This window comes from Rhinoderma darwinii, chromosome 1 (assembly GCF_050947455.1).
Source record: "Rhinoderma darwinii isolate aRhiDar2 chromosome 1, aRhiDar2.hap1, whole genome shotgun sequence".
NCBI lineage: Eukaryota > Metazoa > Chordata > Amphibia > Anura > Rhinodermatidae > Rhinoderma > Rhinoderma darwinii.
In genome coordinates this window covers 441,946,346-441,973,077 of record NC_134687.1, presented here as the reverse complement: position 1 = coordinate 441,973,077, position 26,732 = coordinate 441,946,346, and the positions used below count along the sequence as shown (strand labels likewise).

The 26,732-nt window shown below is 40.2% G+C and overlaps 1 protein-coding gene across 1 annotated transcript in view; it reads right to left on the bottom strand.

Moving 5' to 3' along the window:
- Positions 1-26,732, bottom strand: part of LOC142743295 (solute carrier family 2, facilitated glucose transporter member 11-like) — a 57,096-nt gene that overhangs the window by 7,572 nt on the left and 22,792 nt on the right. The window contains exons 6-11 of the mRNA XM_075853918.1: positions 25,871-26,019; positions 25,417-25,604; positions 23,951-24,061; positions 12,476-12,577; positions 11,831-11,906; positions 1,943-2,070 (exon numbers count right to left, since the gene is read on the bottom strand). Coding sequence (XP_075710033.1) covers positions 1,943-2,070; positions 11,831-11,906; positions 12,476-12,577; positions 23,951-24,061; positions 25,417-25,604; positions 25,871-26,019 — 754 coding nt within the window. The remainder of the gene's footprint in view (positions 1-1,942; positions 2,071-11,830; positions 11,907-12,475; positions 12,578-23,950; positions 24,062-25,416; positions 25,605-25,870; positions 26,020-26,732) is intronic.

Here is a 26,732-nt window from a genome sequence, read left to right as displayed (position 1 = left end):
TGTTGGTGCGCGAATAACGCGCGTTCCACGGAAGGGCTTCCGTAGGGTGCGCGTGATTTTCACGCACCCGTTGACTTCAATGGGTGTGTGAAGCGTGAAAAACGCCGAAATATAGAACATGTCGCGAGTTTTACGCAGCGGACTCACGCAGCGCAAAACTCACGGACTGTCTGCACTGCCCCATAGACTTGTATTGGTCCGCGCGAGCCGTGTGAAAACCACACGGGCTGCACGGACGCAAAACACGTTCGTCTGAATCCGGCCTGACTGTGACGTCACACTGACAGTTGGAATACGTTACACTACCTAGGTAGTGTAATGTATTCTAGCAGCGATCAGAGCTGCAGGTAAAAAAAGAAAGTGTCAAAAGTAAATAAAAAATAAAAAAAAAGTTAATAAAAATGTTTTACAAAAGTGTAAAAATAAAAGATTTTTTTTTCCTATAATAAGTCTCTTATTATAGGAAAGAAATCAAACCGTTAAAAAACATTCCTTGTAAATATTAAAAAGGTCTATGTATTTTTAGAAAAAAAGTAGATTTTCATTTTCACAGACTAACTCCAATAAATATAGCAAAATACCTGTGGGGTCAAAGTGCTAACTATACCCCTAGACAAATTCCTTGAGGGGTCTAGTTTCCAAAATGGGGTCACTTTTGGGGAGTTTCCACTGTTTTGGCACCACAAGACCTCTTCAAACTCGACATGGTGCCTAAAATATAATCTAAAAATAAGCAGGCCCCAAAATCCACTAGGTGCTCCTTTGCTTCTAAGGCCAGTGTTTCAGTCCATTACTAGGGCCACATGTGGGATATTCCTAAAAACTGCAGCACCTGGGCAATAAATATTGGGTTGTATTTCTCTGGTAAAACCTTCTGTGTTACACAATTTTTTTTATTACAAATGTATTTCGGCAAAAAAAGGAGAAATGTATAAATTTCCACTCTACTTTGCGTTATTTCCTGTGAAACGCCTAAAGGGTTAAAATACTTTCTGAATGCTGTTTTGAATACTTTGAGGGGTGCAGTTTTTAAAATGGGGTACTTTATTGGGGTATTCTAATATATAAGGCCCTCAAAACCACTTCAGAACTGAACTGGCCCCTGTAAAAATAGCCTTTTGAAATTTTCTTGAAAATATGAGAAATTGCTGCTAAAGTTCTAAGCCTTGTAACGTCCTAGAAAAATAAAAGGATGTTCAAAAAACGATGCAAATATAAAGTACACATATGGGAAATGGTAACTAGTGACTATTTTGTGTGGTATTACTATCGGTTTTACAAGCAGATACATTTAAATTTAGAAAAATGAAAATTTTTGCAAATTTTCTCTAAATTTTGGTGTTTTTCACAAATAAATATCGAATTTATCGACCAAATTTTTCCACTATCATAAAGTACAATATGTCACGAGAAAACAATCTCAGAATCGCTTGGATAGGTAAAAGCATTCCAGAGTTATTACCACATAAAGTGACACGTGTCAGATTTGAAAAAATCGGCTGTGCCACAAGGCCAAAACAGGCTGCGTCCTAAAGGGGTTAAATGGGTTTCAACTGTTGCAAAATGTAGCATACTTGCCTTTCAAAATTAGCACCATTTCAGCCCTTATGGAATTGGTCTTACCCTGACTTGGCAGCACATGAATGACACCATATTTAAGTATATTACAGTGGAGTTTTCCTTTAACATATAAGTAAGTCCAAGAGTCTTGCAATCAGAGTATGTACATTTGAGAATGGACTATATGATGAAGTATTGTATTCTTGTACTGTCTTTGCAGAACATTGCTAAAGTTGAGCTGAATTGAGTTTGAGATTGAATGCAGACATTACGCAGGGCAGCTGACAAGTATTAGTTGGATGCTACTTACCTGAAATATAATGGCCTGAACAACTTGTTAAATAAAATCCTTATAAACTCGAGATACAGAAATAATACTTACGACTATAAATGGAAAAACCATTCCTATAGCGAAAAAGCTTATCCAGTTTACAGCTCCTCCTATCATGTAAGCTCCTGTACGTGTTGATTGGGTAAATAACTCTGCAGTTAGGGTATTTGTGACACCACCTATGGATTTATGAATTCAATAGTTTAGCTTAGCATATTAGTACATATTATAATTTAGTATGATTTTGATTATAATACAACTCTGCTTTTGGAAATGTCTGAAATTTTACAATCCATTGCTTTTTAAAACGTTGTTTTTATTAGTCTGTAATGCAAATTACGGTATAACAAAGTTGTTTATAGATGTAATAGTTATTAGCATTACACAATTACCTTGCAATTTATATTTAACTAGAAAGAGATAAAAAAAATATATAAAAGTAAAGAATAATATTATTGGGGACAAAGGTGCATAAAGTATAGAATCACCTATTAAACACTATCAGGGTGTCCCACCCTGCTATCAACTTATTGTGAGGGACCCTTCTAACAAAAAAGGATTGTCCAAAGCGTCCAACCCCTTTAATAGGCTACAATGCTTATGAACAGTTCAGTTCTATTAACCCTTTCATGACCAAGGGTCATTGATGTACTTGTGTCCAGGTCAAAATTTCCATTTCTAATATGCATTTCTTTACACAATAATATCTTTGCGACCGCTTGAATATCACAACTATTATTAGTTATTTTTTTTACAAGACATATGAGGCTTTTATATATATACTCTGTTTCAGCTCTGTAACAATTAGGCTACATTCACACGACCAAATAGTGCCACAGTGCTCGTGTAGATAGTGCCACACACTATGCCCATGTAGATAGCGCCACAGTGTGCCCTCTAGATAATGCCCATATAGTGCCACAGTGCCCATGTAGATAGTGCACACACCCCCTAGATAGCGCCACACACCCGTGTATGTAGCGCCACACCCCCTGTAGATGGTGCCACAGACCCCACCCTGCAGATATCGCTACACCCCCCTGTACATAGCACCACACAGACTCCTGCAGACAGCGCCACACCCCCTGTAGATAGTGCCTCACACTCACCCCATAGATTGCATTACACACATCCCACCCTGTGGATAGCGCCAGGGCTGGCCTTAGGGGTGTGCGACCTTTACGATTGCACAGGGCGCTGCACCCTCCCAGCATGTAGGGGTGCCACTGGGCTCTGCTTTGTCCTATGCTCTTAGTTACACACACAGAGTAAATAAGAGCCGAGAAGCAAGAGAAGAGGAGGAAGCTCTGCCCACAGCCCGTCCTGCACGAAGCCTGTAATCCTGTCAGCAAGGAGAGACTGTGAGTATCTATGCGTGTCTATATGTGTGTGTATACAGTATGTGTCTCTGCAGTTAGGGTATTTGTGACACCACCTATGGATTTATGAACTCAATAGTTTAGCTTAGCATATTAGTACATATTATAATTTAGTATGATTTTGATTATAATACAACTCTGCTTTTGGAAATGTCTGAAATTTTACAATCCATTGCTTTTTAAAACGTTGTTTTTATTAGTCTGTAATGCAAATTACGGTATAACAAAGTTGTTTATAGATGTAATAGTTATTAGCATTACACAATTACCTTGCAATTTATATTTAACTAGAAAGAGATAAAAAAAATATATAAAAGTAAAGAATAATATTATTGGGGACAAAGGTGCATAAAGTATAGAATCACCTATTAAACACTATCAGGGTGTCCCACCCTGCTATCAACTTATTGTGAGGGACCCTTCTAACAAAAAAGGATTGTCCAAAGCGTCCAACCCCTTTAATAGGCTACAATGCTTATGAACAGTTCAGTTCTATTAACCCTTTCATGACCAAGGGTCATTGATGTACTTGTGTCCAGGTCAAAATTTCCATTTCTAATATGCATTTCTTTACACAATAATATCTTTGCGACCGCTTGAATATCACAACTATTATTAGTTATTTTTTTTACAAGACATATGAGGCTTTTATATATATACTCTGTTTCAGCTCTGTAACAATTAGGCTACATTCACACGACCAAATAGTGCCACAGTGCTCGTGTAGATAGTGCCACACACTATGCCCATGTAGATAGCGCCACAGTGTGCCCTCTAGATAATGCCCATATAGTGCCACAGTGCCCATGTAGATAGTGCACACACCCCCTAGATAGCGCCACACACCCGTGTATGTAGCGCCACACCCCCTGTAGATGGTGCCACAGACCCCACCCTGCAGATATCGCTACACCCCCCTGTACATAGCACCACACAGACTCCTGCAGACAGCGCCACACCCCCTGTAGATAGTGCCTCACACTCACCCCATAGATTGCATTACACACATCCCACCCTGTGGATAGCGCCAGGGCTGGCCTTAGGGGTGTGCGACCTTTACGATTGCACAGGGCGCTGCACCCTCCCAGCATGTAGGGGTGCCACTGGGCTCTGCTTTGTCCTATGCTCTTAGTTACACACACAGAGTAAATAAGAGCCGAGAAGCAAGAGAAGAGGAGGAAGCTCTGCCCACAGCCCGTCCTGCACGAAGCCTGTAATCCTGTCAGCAAGGAGAGACTGTGAGTATCTATGCGTGTCTATATGTGTGTGTATACAGTATGTGTCTCTGTGTTTGTATATGTGTGTGTGTGTGTTTAATATTAAAGTAGAACAGATAAAACAAAGATATCTGTGCTTCCCCCTATATACCATGCTGCACCCTATATATCCTGCTGCCCCTTATATACCCTGCTGCCTCTTGTATACTCTGCTGCCCATTATATAACCTGCTGCCCATTATATACCCTGCGGCCCCTTATATACCCTGCTGCCCTTATATATATATATATATATATATATATATAATCAGGAATAAAGATCAAGTAACGGCACCAGGACTTCAATGTTGGGGAGATGTTGGTTTATTCACCACCAGGTGGAAAGAATGAGCTCATTCTTTCCACCTGGTGGTGAATAAACCAACATCTCCCCAACATTGAAGTCCTGGTGCCGTTACTTGCTCTTTATTCCTGCTATTTCATTCCAAGGAGTTGATTTATCCTTACTATGGTAACGTGCACATGGCCTGATTTCCAGTCTACATTGAGTGCTGTGTTTTTTGCATCTATTTGAACTATATATATATATATATATATATATATATATATATGCCTCTGCGTGTGTGTTTATATGTGTCTGTGGGTATAGTTATTATCTACTACATTATCTGTACTCAGAGAGTTATAACTGTGTTATCTGCGGTGTTACATAGGACTGCAGGTAACACTACTACATTATCTGTACTCAGAGAGTTATCACTGTTATCTGTGGTGTTAAATAGGACTGCAGGTATATGTGGTTAATTATTGGTTTGTGTAGGGGGCGGTAATAGAGAGTCCCGCTCAGGGCACCATCCAAACTAAGGCTGGCTCAGGATAGCACTACACCCCCTCCCCTGTAGATAGAGCCATTGGGGCTCCCTCTAGGAGCAGAATCCCCAGCTAGAGCGTTGCCAACGCTCTGGCCGGGGATTCCACTCCAGGAGGAGCCCCTGACGTCACTGTCCATATATGGATTGTGACGCCAGGGGCTTCTCCAGGAGCGGAATCACCGGCCAGAGCGTCGGCAATGGTCTGGCCGTATCGCAATATACTGCAATACATTAGTACTGCAGTTTATAATGCAAGCGATCCAACAATCGCTGGTTCAAGTCCCTAGGAGGACAAGTAAGAAAACAGTAAAGTAATAGTAATAATTTAAAAAAAAAAACCTTTTCCCATTTAGCACAATTTAAACAAATTATAGCTCTCAGAATGTGGCGACAAAACGAATTTTTTTTGTAACAATCAGTTTTTTCCTTGTAAAAGTAGTAAAACATAAGAAAAAACAATATGAATTTGGTATCACCATAATCGTATTGACCCACAGAATAAAGTTAACATGGAGATTTTACCGCACCGTGAAAATAAACCCCCCCCCCAAAATATTGAGGAATCACTATTTGTTTTCTTATTCCACCCCACAAATATTTTTTTTCCAGTTTCCCACTACATTATATGGTACAATAAATGGTGCCTTGAAAATCTACAACTCGTCCCGCAAAAAACTAACCCAAATACGACAATATTGATGGAAAAATTTAAAAGTTATGGCTGTTGGAAGGTGGGGAGGAAAAAACAAAACGGCGGGGAAGGGTTAAACCTCCTTCCAGACTGCCAACATTTATATATATATGACAACTGCATGAGGCATCGGCAGTTGGAACATATATAGCCGTATGGCTGTCATGAAGGACTTAAAGTCTCTTGGACAATGCCAACATTAGCTTGAGATCTTTATATATGCACAGATCTCCAAGCTAATAGAGAAATAAACGCTTGTAGGAGCGCCCTTCATTCTAGTGAAAACGACTTGTCTCTATGGCATGAGAGAAGTATTCTACAATCATTTGTACTGTGTAACTGTATTTATGTGTAGTGTTTCACATGTTCTAATTTCCTCATAATATCTTTACACATACAGTACTAAGCATATTGACCATTTATAAAATTTGGTCTTACGAGATCATTTTGATAGAACACATACAACACATCATGATTTTTCCATCCTGCATATTTTATTAAAACTTTGTTGTCCTTTTCATAATTTTTCATCGTAGGTTTTGTGTAATATTTTGTCTTGGTCGTGTGTCATCCGCATAACCAACAGTTACTGACTGACAGGGCACAGTGGCGTAACTATCGCTGTAGCAGCGGGTGCTATGGGACCCGCAGGATGAGGGGGCTCGTGCTGCTCGCTGACACGCCCCCCATAGGCCCGGTGGCGCCGCTAGCAGCCGTTATGGGCCGGGAGGCAAGGGCCTTCTCATGCCCGGTGGCGTCGCTAGCACCATAGGGGGCCCCGGTGCTAGTGACAGCCACCCCCTCTTGCAGTAATTGTACCTGCATCTATAGCACGCAGGTACAAATACATGCCTTAGCGCTGAATGGCCGACCATTCAGCGCCTTACAATGACGCTGATTGGCGGGGCAAAATTACTTGCCCCGCCAATCGGTGCCTTTCAATGATGCTAGCGGCACAATGACGTTATCGCGCCTCTTACGTGTTTGAAAGGCGCTGATTGACGGGGCAAGTCATTCTGCTGTGCCAATCAGTGCCTTTCAACAACGTGCCGCTTGCGTCGTTCAGCTCCAGCAGACCTGCTCAGAAGAGAGCAGATCTGCATGGCCACCGGACAGCACGGGAACGGAATCAGGGTGAGTATGTAAATTCGTTTTTTTCTTTCTACTAAAACTGTGAGTGGCATTATCTACAGTGGGGGCTCTATCTACAGAGGGAGGTCTATATGTGTGGGATGTGGAGCACTATATGCAGGGGGAGCCATATGTAGGGCACTATCTACAGGGGTGGGCTATATGTGGGACACTATATGCAGGGGTGGGTTACCTGTGGGGCACTATCTACAAGGGAGCTACAGTGAAGAAAATAAGTATTTGATCCCTTGCTGATTTTGTAAGTTTGCCCACTGTCAAAGATATGAACAGTCTAGAATTTTTAGGCTAGGTTACTTTTACCAGTGAGAGATAGATTATATATTAAAAAAAAAAAAGAAAATCACATTGTCAAAATTATATATCTTTATTTGCATTGTGCACAGAGAAATAAGTATTTGATCCCTTTGGCAAACAAGGCTTAATACTTGGTGGCAAAACCCTTGTTGGCAAGCACAGCAGTCAGACATTTTTTGTAGTTGATGATGAGGTTTGCACACATGTTAGATGGAATTTTGGCCCACTCCTCTTTGCAGATCATCTGTAAATCATTAAGATTTCGAGGCTGTCTTCAGCTCCCTCCATAAGTTTTCGATGGGATTAAGGTCTGGAGACTGGCTAGGCCATTCCATGACCTTAATGTGCTTCATTTTGAGCCACTCCTTTGTTGCCTTGGCTGTATGTTTTGGGTCATTGTCGTGCTGGAAGACCCAGCCACGAGCCATTTTTAATGTCCTGGTGGAGGGAAGGAGGTTGTCACTCAGGATTTGACGGTACATGGCTCCATCCATTCTCCCAGTGATGCGGTGAAGTAGTCCTGTGCCCTTAGCAGAGAAACACCCCCAAAACATAATGTTTCCACCTCCATGCTTGACAGTGGGGATGGTGTTCTTTGGGTCATAGACAGCATTTCTCTTCCTCCAAACACGGCGAGTTGAGTTAATGCCAAAGAGCTCAATTTTAGTCTCATCTGACCACAGCACCTTCTCCCAATCACTCTCAGAATCATCCAGATGTTCATTTGCAAACTTCAGACGGGCCTGTACATGTGCCTTCTTGAGCAGGGGGACCTTGCGGGCACTGCAGGATTTTAATCCATTACGGCGTAATGTGTTACCAATGGTTTTCTTGGTGACTGTGGTCCCAGCTGCCTTGAGATCATTAACAAGTTCCCCCCATGTAGTTTTCGGCTGAGCTCTCACCTTCCTCAGGATCAAGGATACCCCACGAGGTGAGATTTTGCATGGAGCGCCAGATCGATGTCGATTGACAGTCATTTTGTATGTCTTCCATTTTCTTACTATTGCACCAACAGTTGTCTCCTTCTCACCCAGCGTCTTACTTATGGTTTTGTAGCCCATTCCAGCCTTGTGCAGGTCTATGATCTTGTCCCTGACATCCTTAGAAAGCTCTTTGGTCTTGCCCATGTTGTAGAGGTTAGAGTCAGACTGATTAATTGAGTCTGTGGACAGGAGTCTTTTATACAGGTGACCATTTAAGACAGCTGTCTTTAATGCAGGCACCAAGTTGATTTGGATTGTGTAACTGGTCTGGAGGAGGCTGAACTCTTAATGGTTGGTAGGGGATCAAATACTTATTTCTCTGTGCACAATGCGAATAAATATATATAATTTTGACTATGTGATTTTCTTTTTTTTTTTTAAATATAATCTATCTCTCACTGGTAAATGTAACCTAGCCTAAAAATTCTGGACTGTTCATGTCTTTGACAGTGGGCAAACTTACAAAATCAGCAAGGGATCAAATACTTATTTCCTTCACTGTATATGTGAGGCACTATCTACAGAGGTGGGCTATATGTGGAGCACTATCTATAGGGGGAGGTATTTGTAGGGCACTATCTACAGGGGTGGGCTATATGTGGGACATTATATACAGGGGTGGGTTACCTGTGGGGCACTATCTACAGGGGGCTATATGTAGGGCATGGTCTACAGGGGTGGGCTATATGTGAGGCACTATCTACAGACGTGGGATATATGTGGAGCACTATCTATAGGGGAAAGCTATATGTGGGGCAGCACGGTGGCTCAGTGGTTAGCACTATTGCCTTGTAGCTCTGGAGTCCATATGTGGGCACTATCTACAGAGGGCTGTATGTGGGGCACTATCTACAGGGGTTTTTATGTAGGGCACTATCTATAGAGGCTCTATGGGGGTCACTATCTACAGGGGGGCTACGGGGGCACTATCTACAGGGGGCACGGTGTGTGGGTGTGTGTGTTTGTGGGACACAGTGTATGGTACTATTATAATCAGGGACACAGTGTATGGTGCTATTATAATCAGGGACACAGTGTATGGTGCAATTATAGTTAGAGGTGCAGTGTATGGCACTATTATATTTAGAGGTGTTGAGAATTTTATCTTCATTTATAGGTGCAGAAATATTTTAAAAGTGAGAAGCTGAAGACATCTGAGCGGAAAACTGCAGAAATGGGCTGTGGCCGGGAGAAATCCATCATAGAGGTCTGGACCGGAGGGAGAAGAAAAGAGAAAAAGAACTAAAAAGTTTTTTAGATTCAGCAAAATCTATTAAATATACTTTTAAAACGGCGAACACTATATGCTAATTACTCATTAAAGGATCAGATGTCGGTGTGGCTATTCTGAAGAGTCACATAGTCCTGCCTCCAAACCCACTATTCCATTCCATTGATTGACATCCCCCTGGCTGATGCAACTTTCTCGGATGTGCCATTGCCTTGTACTACTTGGGGGGCTTTGTGGCACTATACACAAGGGGGGACTGTGTGGCACTACACACAAGGGGAGACTGTGTGGCACTATACACAAGGGGGGACTGTGTGGCACTATATACAAGGCGGGGCTGTGTGGCACTATACACATGGGGGAGCTGTGTGTCACTATATACAAGGGGATGTGTGGCACTACTAAGGGGGGCTATGTGGCACTATCTACTAGGGGCTGTATGGCACTAGTTACAAGGGGGAGGGCTGTGGCTATCTACAGGGGTCTATGTGTGGTACTATCTACTAAGGGGGAGCTGTGTGGCACTATCTACTAAGGGGGGCTGTGTGGCACTATATACAAGGGAGGGGGCTGTGTGGCACTATATACAGGGGGCACTATCTATAAGGGGGGCTGTGTGTGGCACCTGGGGGCCCCAGTCAAGAGTTTGCTATGGGGCCCAGTCTTTTCTAGTTACGCCCCTGTCAGGGCTCCTCTACTTGTAAATCCTGGCCATTCAATTCGGCTGGCAGGCAGATAAAGTGCATAGCCTCCTTATTTCCAGTTCATAGGGCTGTACAGTGGGCACTGTCAACATCCCCAGGTTTAAACCCTTTATGAGATTGTTTTAGATGTACCCATGTCAATTGTACTTTAACTAGTTAAGGCCAATGTTGGGTCTTCAGGATGTAGCGATTTTTTTTCATTACTGCATTCTGAGAGCTGCAACTATTTTATTTTCCCGTAAACATAGCTGTATGAAGGTGTACAAATTATATGTTATCTTTATTCTACAGGTCGTTATGTGTGTGCCAAAAACCATAACACGTCATACCTTCAAGTGCTGTCTTTTTTACTCTGAAACTCGAGAACCCACAATTATTAATTTCTTTTGAATGGTTTGGTTATAGTTTTGGCACAAAATTGCCATGGTGCAGCTCTGAAGAAGGGAAAGCATCTTGCCACCAGGAATGTATTTCCATTGTTCTAGTAAGGTAGGGGAGGGTGTATTTAATAGTTTATTATTCATAGTGTCAAAACCTGCAGCTCCCAGCTGTTGGCTGCTGTGGGCACATGCTGTGGCAATGGTCAGTACATTAATGAGCTTTCCAGAAGGGAATCTTAGTTGGGGAAACCCTTTTAGGCCTCCTTCAAACATAGATTTTTTTTCTGGCGTTTTAAACTGCATGAAAAAATACACGTGAATATGCTAGAGTTTAGTAAAATGTAACAGTGATTTTTTAGTGGTGTTTTTAAATTTCGTGTCATTTTGTACATGCTTTTGTCTGCTGTTTTTCAAGTCCTATAAATAAGCCTATAAATAAGGGAAAATGCCTTAAAGGGGTTTTCCCATCATAGACATTTATGACATATCCACAGGAATATGTCAGATAGATGCGGGTCCCACCTCTGGGACCCGCACCAATCTCTAGAACGGGCTCCCCTAAACCCTGTTCTATTGCTCTGTGTTGTAGCTGAAGCGTGTGATTTCCTTCCATGAAATACGGAAACGAGCTACGCTGTTTCTGGAACTACCATTCAGTTCCATGGAAACAGCATAGCTCAGCAAGCTACGCTGTTTCCGTAATTCATGGTCAAAAATCAAACGATTCAGCCACAACACAGATAGGTAGAACAGGGTTTAGGGGGCCCCGTTCTAGAGATAGGTGCGGGTCCCAGAGGTGGGACCCGCATCTATCTGACATTTATGACCTATCCTGTGGATAAAAACTACACAAACCAAAACACAGTTGTATGTGGTGCATTTTATATTTTACTACAGACTGTAATTAAAGATTTGGCGGAACAAAAAAAATGCTACAAAAATGCAGCGAAACGCTGTGCGTGTGAATTGAACCTAAAGCCTTAAGATGCCTAAAATCGTAATTTTTTTTTCTTTTTTCTCATAGCTCACTTACCTGGTCCTAGACCAAAACTTAACATAAAGGCTAATATAGCCGCTATACTTAAATAGGGAACCCATGGGTAAGCATCCTGAAAATAAAGATAAAAAAGTAAACATCATTTTTTGGTATAGGTATTGGAATGTATTTGTTATTGTTTATGCCACATCACTGTTATGCTTTATATGTGTCATATGTATCCTTCGTATGTGTATAGAGCAAGCTCCCAATTTTGATTTAAGATATGGAAAGGATGAATTAATACATAAAAAGTCAGGATAACAATATTATGAAGGCATAAATAGCTGTATCCATTTTAAGACCATCATTTCTAGATATTTCAACTAAACTGGAACTATGATTATGGTGTTAATCCGGAAGATGCATCATTGGTTAATATATAAACTCTTCTATAGATCTAACTGTATTACCATTAAAACCATAACTATCAAGCAGTGCTGTCACTTGGAAAATATTTCAACTGTCAACTACTGGTGACCATGGATATGTTCTATATTGAACTTACAGTGGAGAGTACTTGAGTGGAATACTCACAATTGCACTTTACAAAGAATTTAATAGATTACAGAAAAGTGTTTTTTCAAGTGGAGTTGGCATGTATGGTATTGAATATGAATAAAACAGTTATTCTATAATTACCTGAAAAGTGAGTGTCACTGTTAATACAATGCAAAACAATGCCATTAAACAATATCCTCCAATGATAAGAACCCGTCTTCCAGCTCTGTCTATAAGCAAACCCTGCAATGAATAAGCCTATTATTGACATAGAGAATCATCTATCATCTTGGGAATCATCACCTATGAAAATATTGCTGATTGTTACTGCACCAGTATATAACTTGTAATCTTTACTATATGCAATGTTAAATACTTTTGTGTAAAAGAAGACAAAAGTATAGTAGGTTTGATACCTTCGTTGGCTAACCATAAAAGTTCTATATGCAAGCTTTCAGAGCACAGAGGCCCCTTCTTCAGGCATTTTACAAATGAATGACTGAGAAAAAAACCACAACATTTTATCTAACACCTGGATATACTACATGGACACACGTCACATCCCCCATCAGACTGACTCCAGATCCCTTAACTCCTGAGTCATCACCCCTATAACCTCAGTTTTATTGCCCCGGCTTATCTTAATGATGTATCACCTCCTGTACCAATTGTCTTTGTGTAACATCTTAAATGTTGTGTTTTTTTCCTCAGTCACTCATTTGTAAATTGCCTGATGACGGGGCCTCTGCGGTCTGAAAGCTTGCATATAGAACTTTTATGTTAGCCAACAAAGGTATCAAACCTACTATACTTTTGTCTTTTTTGACACAAAAGTATTTGACATTGCATATTGTTTCTGGATAACACGGTACTACACTATTTTTTCATCTTTACTAGAAAATCAGTATAAACTTCCCCATATTTATACACACAATATGAAAGCACACATTCTGAAAAACAAAAATGTTAATGTGATTAAATATTTGGCCCTTAAGTGCCCACTGTTCTGTTCTGACATATTCTGTTAACATGGGAACTTACTCATGCAGTCCAGTGACTAGCAAGTAATAGTCAATTGTCGAGCTACTCACATCTCCATTGTGTTCTATATTTAATTCACAGAAATGTCAACCACATTCTTCTTGGCATTGTGAGCCATCTAATGCAGTAGTGGAAATATGGCCGATGGGGATGTACTGGCCACCCACCGCACAATTCTCATACTGGACCCGTTTTTAGCAGGTAATTGCACAGGAAAAGAAAGAAGTAGATGATAGAGGAGTGGTAAAGTGGTGGGCCATCTGTGGTTGCCACTCTATTATGGGGCATCTTTGTCTGGCACACTGCTATGGGAGCATCTGTGGCCTGCAAGTACAGTTATGTGGGCATCCATAACTGACAGACTATTGTAGCGGAACCCTTGGCTGGCACAGACTGTTATGGGAATATCTGTGGTTGCTCCATGCTATTAAGGGTAAAATTGTGCCCAGCATATGCTGTTATTGGGACATCTGTGACTGGCACACTGTTATGGAGCATCTTTGGCTGGCTGTCACTTATAGAGGTCTCTGTGGCTGGCAGACTTTATTATGGTGGCAATTGTGGCAAGAAAAATGGTCTCGGGGTATGTGTTGTGTTGTGGGGGAACCTGTGGCTGGCAGATGTCTTTGGGAAAGCATCTGTGGCTTGCAGATGCTGTTTAAAAAGGGCATCTGTAACTGGCTGACTCTGTTATGGGGGCACACTTGTGACTTTCATCTGTAGTGCTTGTTGAATCAAATTCAATAGGCATCCTTTAAAATCCTTACACATAATGTTCAGGGGTTGAATAATCCAGTAAAGAGGAGAAAGGCCTTTCGGCATTATTATTCTATGCATTGTGATGTATTTTTACAAGAATTGCATTACACTTCTAGATCCAGTACTAGATTTATTCATGAATGATTTCCGACATACCATATGGCATTAGCAGATGAAAAGGAGAGGAGAGGGCATATTTTTTAGCAAAATATACACCTTTTGTACATCAGACTACTGTTGCAGATCCGGAGGGCAGGTATCTTCTGATATCTGGGACTTATCTTATGGGAAAGGTTATTTTTGGTGGTGATTCCAATGTCCCGTTGGACTATACCTTAAATGATGGCAAGTCCTCCTTGATACCTCTCCCATGCAGTATTTACAGTAGGCCAAATTACTTAATTCCTATGATATGGTTGATGTTTGGCGTTCTATCAATCCAGCGGTGAGGGAATAAACTGATTACTCTGTAGCACATAATTCTTATTCAAGAATTGATTATTTATTTTTTTGCTCTAGACCAGACATGGGCAAACTACGGCCCGCGGGCCACATACGGCCCGTTAGGCTTTTTAATCCGGCCCGCCGAACTTGTCCAAATAATAGTAAAAACCTCCTTTTTTTTTTCCCCTTTCCCTGCAATGCCCACGTTTTCCCAATAGATGGCGCACTCAAAACACATTGACCGTTGTTAATTAACGCCGAAGGACGGATATATCCGTCCTCAGCAGCTGCTAGTTCGCGCAGGAGGACGGATATATCCGTCCTGTGATCGCGCGGGTACTGACAGTTTACCCACGCGATCAGCGGCAGGAGCACGGCTGTTATACACAGCCTGGCTCCTGCTGCAACTGCCGGAATCGAAGCACGCGCCGATTCCGGCAGTTTAACCCATTAAATGCCGCTGTCAACAGTGACAGCGGCATTTAATGTGTTTGACAGAGGGGGGAACTCCCTCTGTCTCCCGATCGGCGCCCCCGCAAACAAATCGCGGGTCGCCGTCGGGTTTCCATGACAGCCGGGGGTCTAACAAAGACCCCCAGGTCTGTCTTCAGCATCTGCCTGTTAGGCGATGCCAGAGGCATGACCTAACAGGTTGCCTGTCAGTTTTACACTGACAGGCAATAATGCTTTGGTATACGAAGTATACCAAAGCATTATATATGCGATCGGCACATCGCATAGTGAAGTCCCCGGGTGGGACTAAAAAAAAAAAAGTAAAACCGTTAAATAAAGTTTGTGAAAAAAAAAATAAAAAAAATTACAGTCAAAGTCAAATAAAACTACTTTTTTGCCCCAAAAAGTGGTTTTATTTAATAAAACGGTCAAAACAAATCACACATACACATATATGGTATCCCCGCGATCGTAACAACTTGACCAATAAAATGAACACATTAATTTAACCGCCGGATGAACGGCGTCCAAAGAAAACGCAAAAAACAACGGCAAAATTCTCTCTTTTCTCCCATTCCCCCCATAAAAAATAAAATAAAAGTTCATCTATAAGTCCTATGTACCCCAAAATAGTACTAATGAAAACTACACATTGTCCCTCAAAAATCAATCCCATGTACGGCCACATCGACGGAAAAATAAAAAAATTACGCCTCTTGGAATGCGGCGATGCAAAAACAAGTAATTTTTTTCTAAAAGGGTTTTTATTGTGCAAACGTAGAAAAAACATATAAAACCTTTACTCATTTGGTATCCCTGTAATCGTGCCGACCCATAGAATAAAGTTAACATGTTATTTACGCTGCATAGTAAACGGCGTAAATTTATAACGTGAAAATTAATGCTGGAATAGCTGCTTATTTTCAATTCTCTCCTAAAATAAAGTTAATAAAAGTTAATCAATATGTTATAAGCATCTAAAAATGGTACAATTACAAAATACAACTCGTCCCGCAAATAACAAGCCCTTATACGGCTATGTCGACGGAATAAAAAAAGAGTTACGACTCTTGGAATGCGACCGTGGAAAAACAAAAAATAATCCTTGGTCATTAACGTGCAAAATGGCCCGGTCATTAAGGGGTTAATGTGGCGCGTATTTCTTTTTATTTCACTTTAATTTTCACTTCGTTTCACGTCACCATTAAGCCCTTCGGTTTTCAAAGAGTACAATATCAGCCGTCACTTTGCCACGAAGCATGCAAACTATGCTAGCAAGCAGTCAACACAAGAACGGGCGGCTACTGCTCAGAGGTTGGCAGCTAATTTACAGAGTCAACAGAACTTTTTTCTTGATAAATCACAGTGCGTATGTTATTTTAATCTATTTACATTTCCTCCTCCCAGTATCTGCGAAATAGTATGTAAATGCCATATCTTGCATATTCCTTGAGACAAATTTATTAACTGATAAGGGCTATTTTTCACATTTGAAAGACAGTTAATAAATTGGGTTGTAGTGTTCTTACTGTGCTATGAGGTTTGCACACACTACATTTAATGCTTTAGTATATCCGGCCCAAACACTCCCTCCAAATGCTCCTGGCCCGGCCCCTCTGTCAAATTTTAGAACCCATTGTGGCCCGCGAGTCAAAAAGTTTGCCCACCCCTGCTCTAGACTCTTGTATAGTGTCCAGAAAGCTTCCATTCCCTCTGTTCCTTGGTTGGATCATGACCCGGTTTGTGTCACGATGGATTGTTTTTGGCTAAAACCCACGCATGTTCTGTGGTGTTTGACTAACCCTACTTTGTTTAACGCCTTAATGACAGCCTGTACGTGTTTTCACGGCGGCCATTAAGGGTACATATGCCAGAGCGCCGCCGTGAGGCACTTAAACTTCGTGGACTCAGCTACGGAGGTAGCTGAGGCCTCGGAGCACAGACCGAGGATCGTTTTGTCCGGTCCCCGGTCACGTGATCACCGTTATTCAACGAATAGCGGCGATCGCTGTAAAAACAGCGGCGGTTCGTTCTCTCTCTTCTCTCACAGAAAATATTCTGTGAGAGGAGAGAAATGGTCTAAATAGGGGCCAGCACCCCCCTATTACACCCCCGATCAATCCCCCCGTCCGCCCCCCGTACCTGATCCGGATCTTCAAGATGGCGTGACCAACTGTCACGTCACAATGGCAGAACACATTACACTACGTAGGTAGTGTAATGTGTTCTATCAGCGATCAGAGCTTCAAGTCTAAATGTCCCCTAGTGGGACAAGTAAAAAAAGATAATAAAAATGTTTTAAAAAAGTGTAAAAAAGTTATAAGTTACATAAACGAAAAAGGCTTTTTTTCCTATAATAAGTCTTTCGTTATAGGGAAAAAATGAACACGTTAAAAAAGTACACATATTTGGTATCACCGCGTTCGTAACGACCCCAACTATAAAACTATAATATTATTTTTCCCACCCGATGAACACCGCAAAAAAAAAAGAAATAAAAAAACAATGCTAGAATCACTATTTTTTGGTCACCACCCCTTACAAAATATAGAATAAAAAGTGATCAAATAGTCGCATGCACTGCAAAATAGTACCAATAAAAACTACAACCCGTCCCGCAAAAAACAAGCCCTTACACAGCTTTTTGGACTCAAAAATAAAAAAGTTCTGGCTCTCAGAATATGGTGACACAAAAAATAAATGATTTTATAAATAAGTGATTTTATTGTGCAAATGCTGCAAAACATAAAATAACCGATATACATATGGTATCACCATAATCGTACCGACCCACAGAATAAAGTAAAATGGTCATTTATAGCCCAAGGTGAACGCCGTAAAAAAATAATGAAAACCATTGTCAGAATTGCTGGTTTTTGGTCACCTTGCTTGCCAACAAATGGAATAAAAAGTGATCAAAAAAAAAAAAAAATCGCATGTACCCCAAAATGGTACCAATGAAAAGTACAGATTGTCCCGCAACAAATAAGCCCTCCCACAGCTCCGGTGAAGAAAAAATAAAAAAGTTCTGGCTCTCAGAATATGGCGATGCAAAATGTGCAGAGTGTTGCAAAAGCGGATAAGATCAGCCACCATTTTTCATAGCGACGCTGGCCACACATCTGCAGATTATTATTTATTTACCCCATTAATATAGCGTTTTATTATGCCCTGATATACTCCGCACAGCTTACATATGCCCCCACATTATAAACTGAAATACCAGCAAAACGCCAAACAGAACTACTAACAAGCTAAATCTGCTCTCCAAAAGCCAAATGCCGCTCCCTCACTTCTGAGCCCTACAGCGTGCCCAAAGAGCAGTTTACATCCACAGATACTGCATCGCCATACCCGGGAGAACCCGATTAATATTTTATGAGGTATTTGTCTTCAGTGGCACAAACTGGGCATAACATATAGTGCACTAAAATGGCATATCGGCGGAAAATTTTAATTTTCACTCTGCCCCATCCGTTGCGCATTAACCCATTCGCGTACCATGACCTAATAGCATGTTGTGGTGTAGGGGGTGATGTATGGAGCGGGCTCACACGCTGAGCCCGCGCCATACGCTGCGGGTGTCAGCTGTGTATTACAGCTGACACCCGGGACTAACAGACAGGAACAGCGATCGCGCTGTTACAGGAGCCTGTAAAAATGACAATATACTGCAATACATTAGTATTGCAGTGTATTGTACCAGCTATCTACTGATTGCTGCTTCAAGTCCCCTAAGGGGACTAATAAAATGTGTAAAAACAAAAGTAAATTATTATTAGTGAAAAAAATTAAATATTTAAAGTCCAAAAAAAAGCACAATTATTTCTCTAAAGTCATGTAAAAAAAATTGGTATCGCTGTGTCTGTAAAAGTCCAAACTATTACACTATAGCATTATTTAACTTGTATGGTGAACGCCGTGAAAAATAGAGAATTTAAAAATCGCTGTTTTTTGGTCACCTTGGCTCTACCAAAACGTGTAATAAAAAGTGCTTAAAAAGTTGTATGTGACAAAAAATTGTACCAAAGAAAACGACAGCTTGTCCGGCAAAAAATAAGCCCTCACCGCTCTATTGACGGAAAAATAAAAAAGTTATGGCTCTTGGAAAGCGGGGAGGGAAAAACGAAAAGGAAAAAGCAAAAATGGATCAGTCTGAAAAGGGTTAATTACTTTCTAATGAAAAAATATTTATGACCACATGTGGGATATTGCCGTTCCCGGGAGAAATTGCTTTACAAATGTTGGGGTGCTTTTTCCTCCTTTATCCTTTGTCAAATTGAAAAAAATCAAACATTTTAGTGGATATAATGTTGATGTTCATTTCCACAGCCTAATTCTAATAAATTTTGCAAAAGATCTGTGGGGTCAAAATGCTCACTATACCCCTACATAAATTCCTTAAGTCGTGTAGTTTCCCAAATAGTGTCACTTTTGTGTGGTTTCCATTGTTTTGGCCTCTCAGGGGCTTTGCAACTGCGACATGCACCCGAAAAAAATTACATGTGTAAATTTTACCGCTACTTTGCTTTAATTCCTGTGAAACGCCTAAAGGGTTAAAACTTTCTGAATGCTGTTTTGAATACTTTGAGGGATGCAGTTTTCAAAATGGGGTGATTTATGGGGACTTTCTAATATATAAGGCCCTCAAAGCCACTTCAGAACTGAACTGGTCCCTGATAAAATAGCCTTTTGAATTTTTGGGGGAAAATATGAGAAATTGCTGCTAAAGTTCTAAGCCTTGTAACGTCCTAGAAAAATAAAAGAATGTTCAAAAAGCGATGCAAACTGAAAAAAGACATATGGGAAATGTAAACTAGTAACTATTTTGTGTGGTATTACTATCTGTTTTACAAGCAGATACATTTAAAGTTAGAAAAATGCTGATTTTTGCTATTTTTTTCCAAATCTTGGTATTTTTTTTACAAATAAATATTAAATTTATCGACCAAATTTTTTCACTGACATAAAGTCCAATATGTCACGAGTAAATAATCTCAGAATCGCTAGGATAGGTAAACGCATTCCGAAGTTATTACATAAAGTGACATGTCAGATTTGAAAAATCGGCTTCGTCATGAAGGCCAAAACAGGCTCAGTCTTGAAGGGGTTAAAGACTTAACCTCAGAACTTAAACTATATTTTGATTAAATAACCTGGAAAATGCATCGTTTACGGTAAATTGGGAGGTTTATAAGGCCACTATTAGTGGGAAAATTATATAAATGGCTTCCAGACTCAAGAAACAGAGGGATTCCTTATTATTGGAAAAATAAGCTGCTTATGCCACTTTACTATCCCAGCATGAGCAATATCCTGAGCTGGATCTGCAGGCTAAACTAGAACAGGCCAGAACTGGATTGAACATGTATTTGACAACAATTGCGGAACACAGTATTAGATGGTCACAATATAGGTTTTATGCTCATGCTGACAAGTTTGGATCTCTCTTAGCCCGGAGACTTACACCTAGGACGCATTGCTACACTTAGCTCAAGCTCAGATTAACTAACGGTACCCTATCCCAGCGCCCCAAGATGTTTTATCATCCTTTTTTTATTTTTATTCTGACTTTTATAATTTCCCAGAGAGCTTTAGGAAGTCAGAAGCTGATATACTTCTACGTGATTTAGCACTACCCACTATTTCTCTAGCAAATAGAAACGTATTGAAAACTGATATCACTTCCGAAGAAGTATTAACTGTTAATACATCTCTTAAACCAGGTAAGACTCCAGGGCCTGATGGGTTTTCAAATTTATACTATAATAAATTTGCTGACACATCTTTTTTCTCTTTTTAATTCTCTAAGTAATGGTAGTTCCCTTTGCCCTGACGTATTAGGGCTTATATTTCAGCCATTCCAAAACCTGATAGAGATCATACCTTGTGTCAGAATTATAGACCCATCTCATTGACCCATGGATCTAAAGATTCTCACTAAGGTTATGACATGTAGAAATAATACTTTCCTGGAGAGTTGAATTCTGATCAAATGGGCTTTGTTCCAAATAGACAAGCAGCTGATCAAAGCCATAGAATAATAGATCTAATTTTTTTGGTACAGTCCCAATGGGACGGATCCATTTGACCTAAAGCTCTTTGTCTTTCTCTGTATTTACATAAGCCATTCGATTCCCTTCATTGGGATTATATGTTTTATATCCTACAACTTTGGGGATTTGGGCCAAAATTTCTGACCCTATTGAAAGGGATCTATTCAGTACCTACTGCAAAGATTAATTGGAAAGGTTTTCTATCTCAACCGATTAATATCGCTCAGGGAACTCGACAAGGATGCCCGCTTTCACACATTTTTTTGGTTCTAGTGATAGAACCGTTGTCCCACTTGATCAGGACAAATGCAGATTTTAAAGCAATTCCAATAGGTGGGCAATCCTATAAGTGTGCACTTTTTTCCGATGATATTCTATTGCTACTATCATGCCCTCTCACTACACTTCCCCATGTGTATAATGTACTAGATAATTTTCTAAGATCTGATTTCATAAACCATGAAAAGGTGGAGGTACTTAATATTTCAGTCCCCCATCACATGGCTAAACTGATACAGGTAAATTTTGAATTGTGTTGGCAGGAAGATCAGAATTGCATGAACTCCCTCAATATCGGCACTCTTTAAGGCCAACTTCATCCCTACTCAAAGGAAACTGCTGGAGGACTTTTCTCATTGATCACTACTCAATTTATCCTGGTTAAGACATATCACTGCCATTAAAATGATTCTTTTACCTAGAATGTTATATATTTTTAGAACGACAATGATAGACATCCACCTCTTGATTACTAACTACCTATAGAGGGATGTTTTTCTTTTTTTGGGGGGATCTAAACGGCCTAGGGTTTATCAATCCATTACAAACGCTGGTAAAGTGAGCGGTGGTCTTGGGTTACCTAACTTGGCTAAGTATTATTATGCAGCTCGTCTGGCCCCTTTGGTCACCCTTCATAGGTTGCACTCTCATCCTCGTTGGGTTTCTATTGAACAAAATGCAACTCCATCTATTCCAATCAACTTACTGCCCTGGATGACACCGAAGATCCATTCATTGATTTTGTGCCTGGTCCTCTCTTCTCTTGCATTACAGGATAGGTTAAGCAAATTGTACAACTTTGCATATTTTCATTTACCAGTAGCTCGTTTGTTTGGAAACCCTGCTTTCCTACCAGGACTCCAATTGAAGAGTTTTAAATGTTGGATAGACAAAAATCTTTATTGTATTGGGAACTTTATTGATAGACTAGGAATCCGTTCCCATAATTTCTTTCAAATTATCCATGCTATGCCAGATTCTGAATGTTTTCGATATTCTCAGATTAGATATTATTTAGACTCTCTAAAATCTCTAATAATAACCTAAAAAGGAGTCAATATACCACTAGTTACTATAAAACGTATACATTTTATTGTGTACAAATACATAAACTATTACATAAAAAAGTTACAGAGATGATAGCGACCACAGTGTGTGAAGATGGAAGCCAGACAGCATAAGTCTGAAATGATAATATGCATGTAATACATATATGGCAAGAAACGATGATATGGATGTATATATACAAAATGTATGTATGAAATACTGACTTATGTGTGTTGGGGTATGACGCCGGACACTGTGCTATGGGTAAGACTGTTATTTGCAGGATATGTTGTATTTTGTACCTCTGTGTTCATGTAACTGGCATTGTCCAGCCACTTCACCTACTGTACCTTGTGTTTGGTGGGTGATAGCCTGACATGTGCTATCAACACATGTCATCATATGTTTGGGAGCTTTACCTAGGCTATCACATAAGTGACTCCCCTATCAGTATTTCAAGTGAAACTCTTATATACATGTTGTATATATACATCCATATCCTCGTTTCTTGCCATATATGTATTATATGCATGTTATCATGTCAGACTTATGCTGTCTGGTTTCCATCTTCACACACTGTGGTCGCTATCATCTCTGTAACTTTTTTTGTAATAGCTTTTATGTATTTGTATGCAATAAAATTTATAAGTTTTATAGTAACTAGTGGTATATTGACTCCTATTTAGGTTATTATTATCAATGATGAGTCATTACCAATGACCATATATCGGGCCTATATGTGACTTTCCTCCCTGCTTCCTTCTGATCAGCACTATGATTATATTATGAACAAGTGGAAGAGGGGGTTTATGTTTGTCCTCCTTGTAGGTTTGGTCTCTAAAATCTCTCTCCGTATATTACAGTATACTCACCCTTTGAAGATCTATGTTTAAATATGCCTATTGACCATCGCATCCTATCTTTGATATATGTACACCTAACTACACCAGTACATGAACTTGCATATAGTATATGGACCGTTGGGTGCAGGTCTTATCAAAAACCTTCTCTTTGAGAGAATGGCAAGATATGGCAGAAACAGCAGCTAAAATTTCCATTAATACATCTTTGATGGAGGCAAACTATAAACTGCTCTTACATTGGTACTTAGTCCCGCCGAGATTAGTAGCAATGTCCTGGTCCTCTTTTTCTTGGACCTTGGATATTTGAGGATTTATAACGCTTTTGTGATTACTTCTTGTTTTCATTGATATTTGTATAGTTATTCCTTTTTATTGTAAAACTCCATAAAATACATTGTAAAACAAATTCAATAGGCAATAAAATGATAGAGTTTTTGCTTTAAATTAGCATAAAACAAACCAATGTAAAAACGAATGCAGCAAACGTATTGTGTAGGACCAGTCATAAGCTCTATACATTGGTTGATGGATCACACAGCTAAGACTTTTCAAAAAGTTGCGCACATGCCTCAATGTTGAGCACTCTTGGTCTATTGTCTATTATCTGAGTTTGTCAGAAAAATGTGACTTATTGACAAAATATGGGTAGTGTGGGCTTTTTACTGTGTACTTACACATGTCATAGCAGTAATACACTCAGAGAATCCAGTCCCCAGTGTGACGTAAGGGATGTTTGCAGTGGGAATTCCAGTTTTTTTAAACACGTACTCTGCATAAAAATAAATCTGTAAGACATAAGACCGAAGTATGAAATGATGATATAATTTCCATAGGTCAATAAACTATAATATTTACTTTAGTTCAATTGTATCTCTAGTGACTGGTTGTACATGTCATCATTTCCCTATGCGTAAAAAAACGTATATTCTCCATGAACAAAAAGATTTAAGCTAGCATTACAACCTTTTGCCATTTCTTGTTCAAAACTTGTGAAAAGGTCCGCAGTAGCCACTTATGTACCGTTATGGCCAGATTTGTCTTTCACCAATTGTTTCCTAGGCCCAAGGCAGCTTCAACTCCAAGCAAACATTAGCAGATGCCAGGGCCCACTTGGGGGCATAGTGCTCTGACTAAACATGTTCGATGCTTGACAAGCCGATTATGGGATAGACAAACAGCCCATTGTGATGTTGTTACCCAAGGGGCCCACATAAACTTGGCCCTGACTGCAAGGATTCTATTATCATCAGTCTGCTACTGGAGCAGTAAGTTAATTCTGCAATCAAAAGAGGATTTCATTGGGAATTTTCTCCAGGAAAATAGACAATTCCGAAAAATACCATTCCTAGATATTTTAGGTGTTTTTCAACATTAATGGCTGCTAACGTGCAGCTGGGTCGATTTTGAAAAGCTTTACAATTTAACTGAAAAGTCAAATAGTAAAAAATTATTTACAAAAATGTATATCAGGTTATCCAAAAATAACTCTGTATTGTAAAGGATCTGCCAGAAACCGCTTCTGTGTCGACGCCCGTGGTTAATCAGTCTGCATCTGCTCTTAGGTCTGATAGAGTGACTCGATCTGCTACCACTCAGGCTGGTAGGCTGAGGAGTGGGAGAACCTATCACAGCCTGGCCAGACAGAGCTAGCTCCCGCCCTCGGTCTATTTATACCTTCATTTCCTGCTCTTCCTTTGCCTGTGATTCTGTCTTGTTTCCTGGCTCTGCTGTTCCTGCTAGTACTATTGACCTCTGCTTCAAATTGACCCTGGCTTTACTGACTACTCTCCTGCTCTGCATTTGGTACCTCGTACACTCCTGGTTTGACTCGGCTCGTTCACTACTCTTGTTGCTCACGGTGTTGCCGTGGGCAACTGCCCCTTTTCCCTTAGCTTCCCATAGCAGTCTGTTTGTCTGTCGTGCACTTATTGAGCGTAGGGACCGTCGCCCAGTTGTACGCCGTCGCCTAGGACGGGCCATGCAAGTAGGCAGGGACTGAGTGGCGGGTAGATTAGGGCTCACCTGTCTGTCTCCCTACCCCTACATTACATGTATGGCTAGAGATGATTGGCCATATGGTAAGCACCGTCCTGAACATATGTGGCCTTATATGAGATTATAAGCTTTTTGTTTTACTTACTGCATTGATCCCAGTGAGCTGTTGTCCTATGTTGGTCACAATAACTGCGATTAGCTGCCATTTCACAGATTGATCAAAAAACAACTCTAGTATCTTTTTTTGATTTTCGTCCTTTAAAGCTTGTGACTCTTTTTCTATCTCTTCCATTTCCATTTGGTAGTGGTGTGAACCATAAAATGATTTCAGAGCTGGTTTGGGAAAATAAAAAAATCTTTACTTCTAAATTAATTTACATGCAAACAGAGAGTATAACAAATGCAGTTTCTATAGAACAGGGGTGCAGGACCTTTGTTTTGTATTATGGTCACATTTTATAAAAAATAGCCTATTAATATCCAATACATTCCATATAGTGAACACATTTTTCTTGCAAACAGCTGGGCCCTTCTCAGAAATAAAACACAATTGTATGTTAAACCTACAATGCACTTTTTAATAGGTTTTTATGTCTTACCCTTTTTGCATTGAAATTCATCTTTCTTCTCTATCAGAAGGTATCTGGGACTCTCAGGGAAGCAGGGTAGTGATACCAGTTGTATAAAAGCCGGAATGGCACAAGAGGACAGCAGTAAAGACCAGGAGTTTTCACCACCCAGCACCTCTCTACAACATACAGCAAGAATTATGTGATGACATTAAGCCTATGAAAATCTATAACACTAAAAAAACAACTGATTGGGTCCCAGGGAAAATCCAGAGACCCAAAAACATTTAAAAAGAATATTATGAAAAAAATAACATCAGCTATCTACCAAGTTAGATCCAATAACACTTAAATTTTAAAGAGGACCTGCTAGCTCTCCTGACGTGTCTGTTTTAGTTAATACTTGCATTCTCGAGCAACTTTTCTGTGCAGCAGAATTTTTTTTGTCCCCTTCTCCAGATCTGTGCCTCCACACAATCCTGTCTGAGCTCTATAAGCAGTTCTTTCCTCCTTATAACTTAGTTTTTGCTCTGATATGCATTGTCAGCTGTGAGACCTTATATAGACAGGAGTGTGTCTTTCCAAATCATGTCCAATTAAATTAATTTACCACCGCTGGACTCCAATCAAGGTGTAGAAACACTTCGAAGATGAGCTAGAGAAATGGGAGGCCCCAGAGCTTAATTTCAAGTGTCATAGTAAAGGGCCTGAATACTTAAGTCCATGCGGAATTTTAGTTTTTTGTTTTCAATAAACTAGCAAGGATTACTAACATTTTGTTTTCACTTTGTCATTATGGGATATTGAGCGCATAATGATGGGGAAAAACTTATTTTAGCACAAGGCCTCAACATAACAAAATGTGTAAAATGTGAAAGGGTCTAAAGACGTT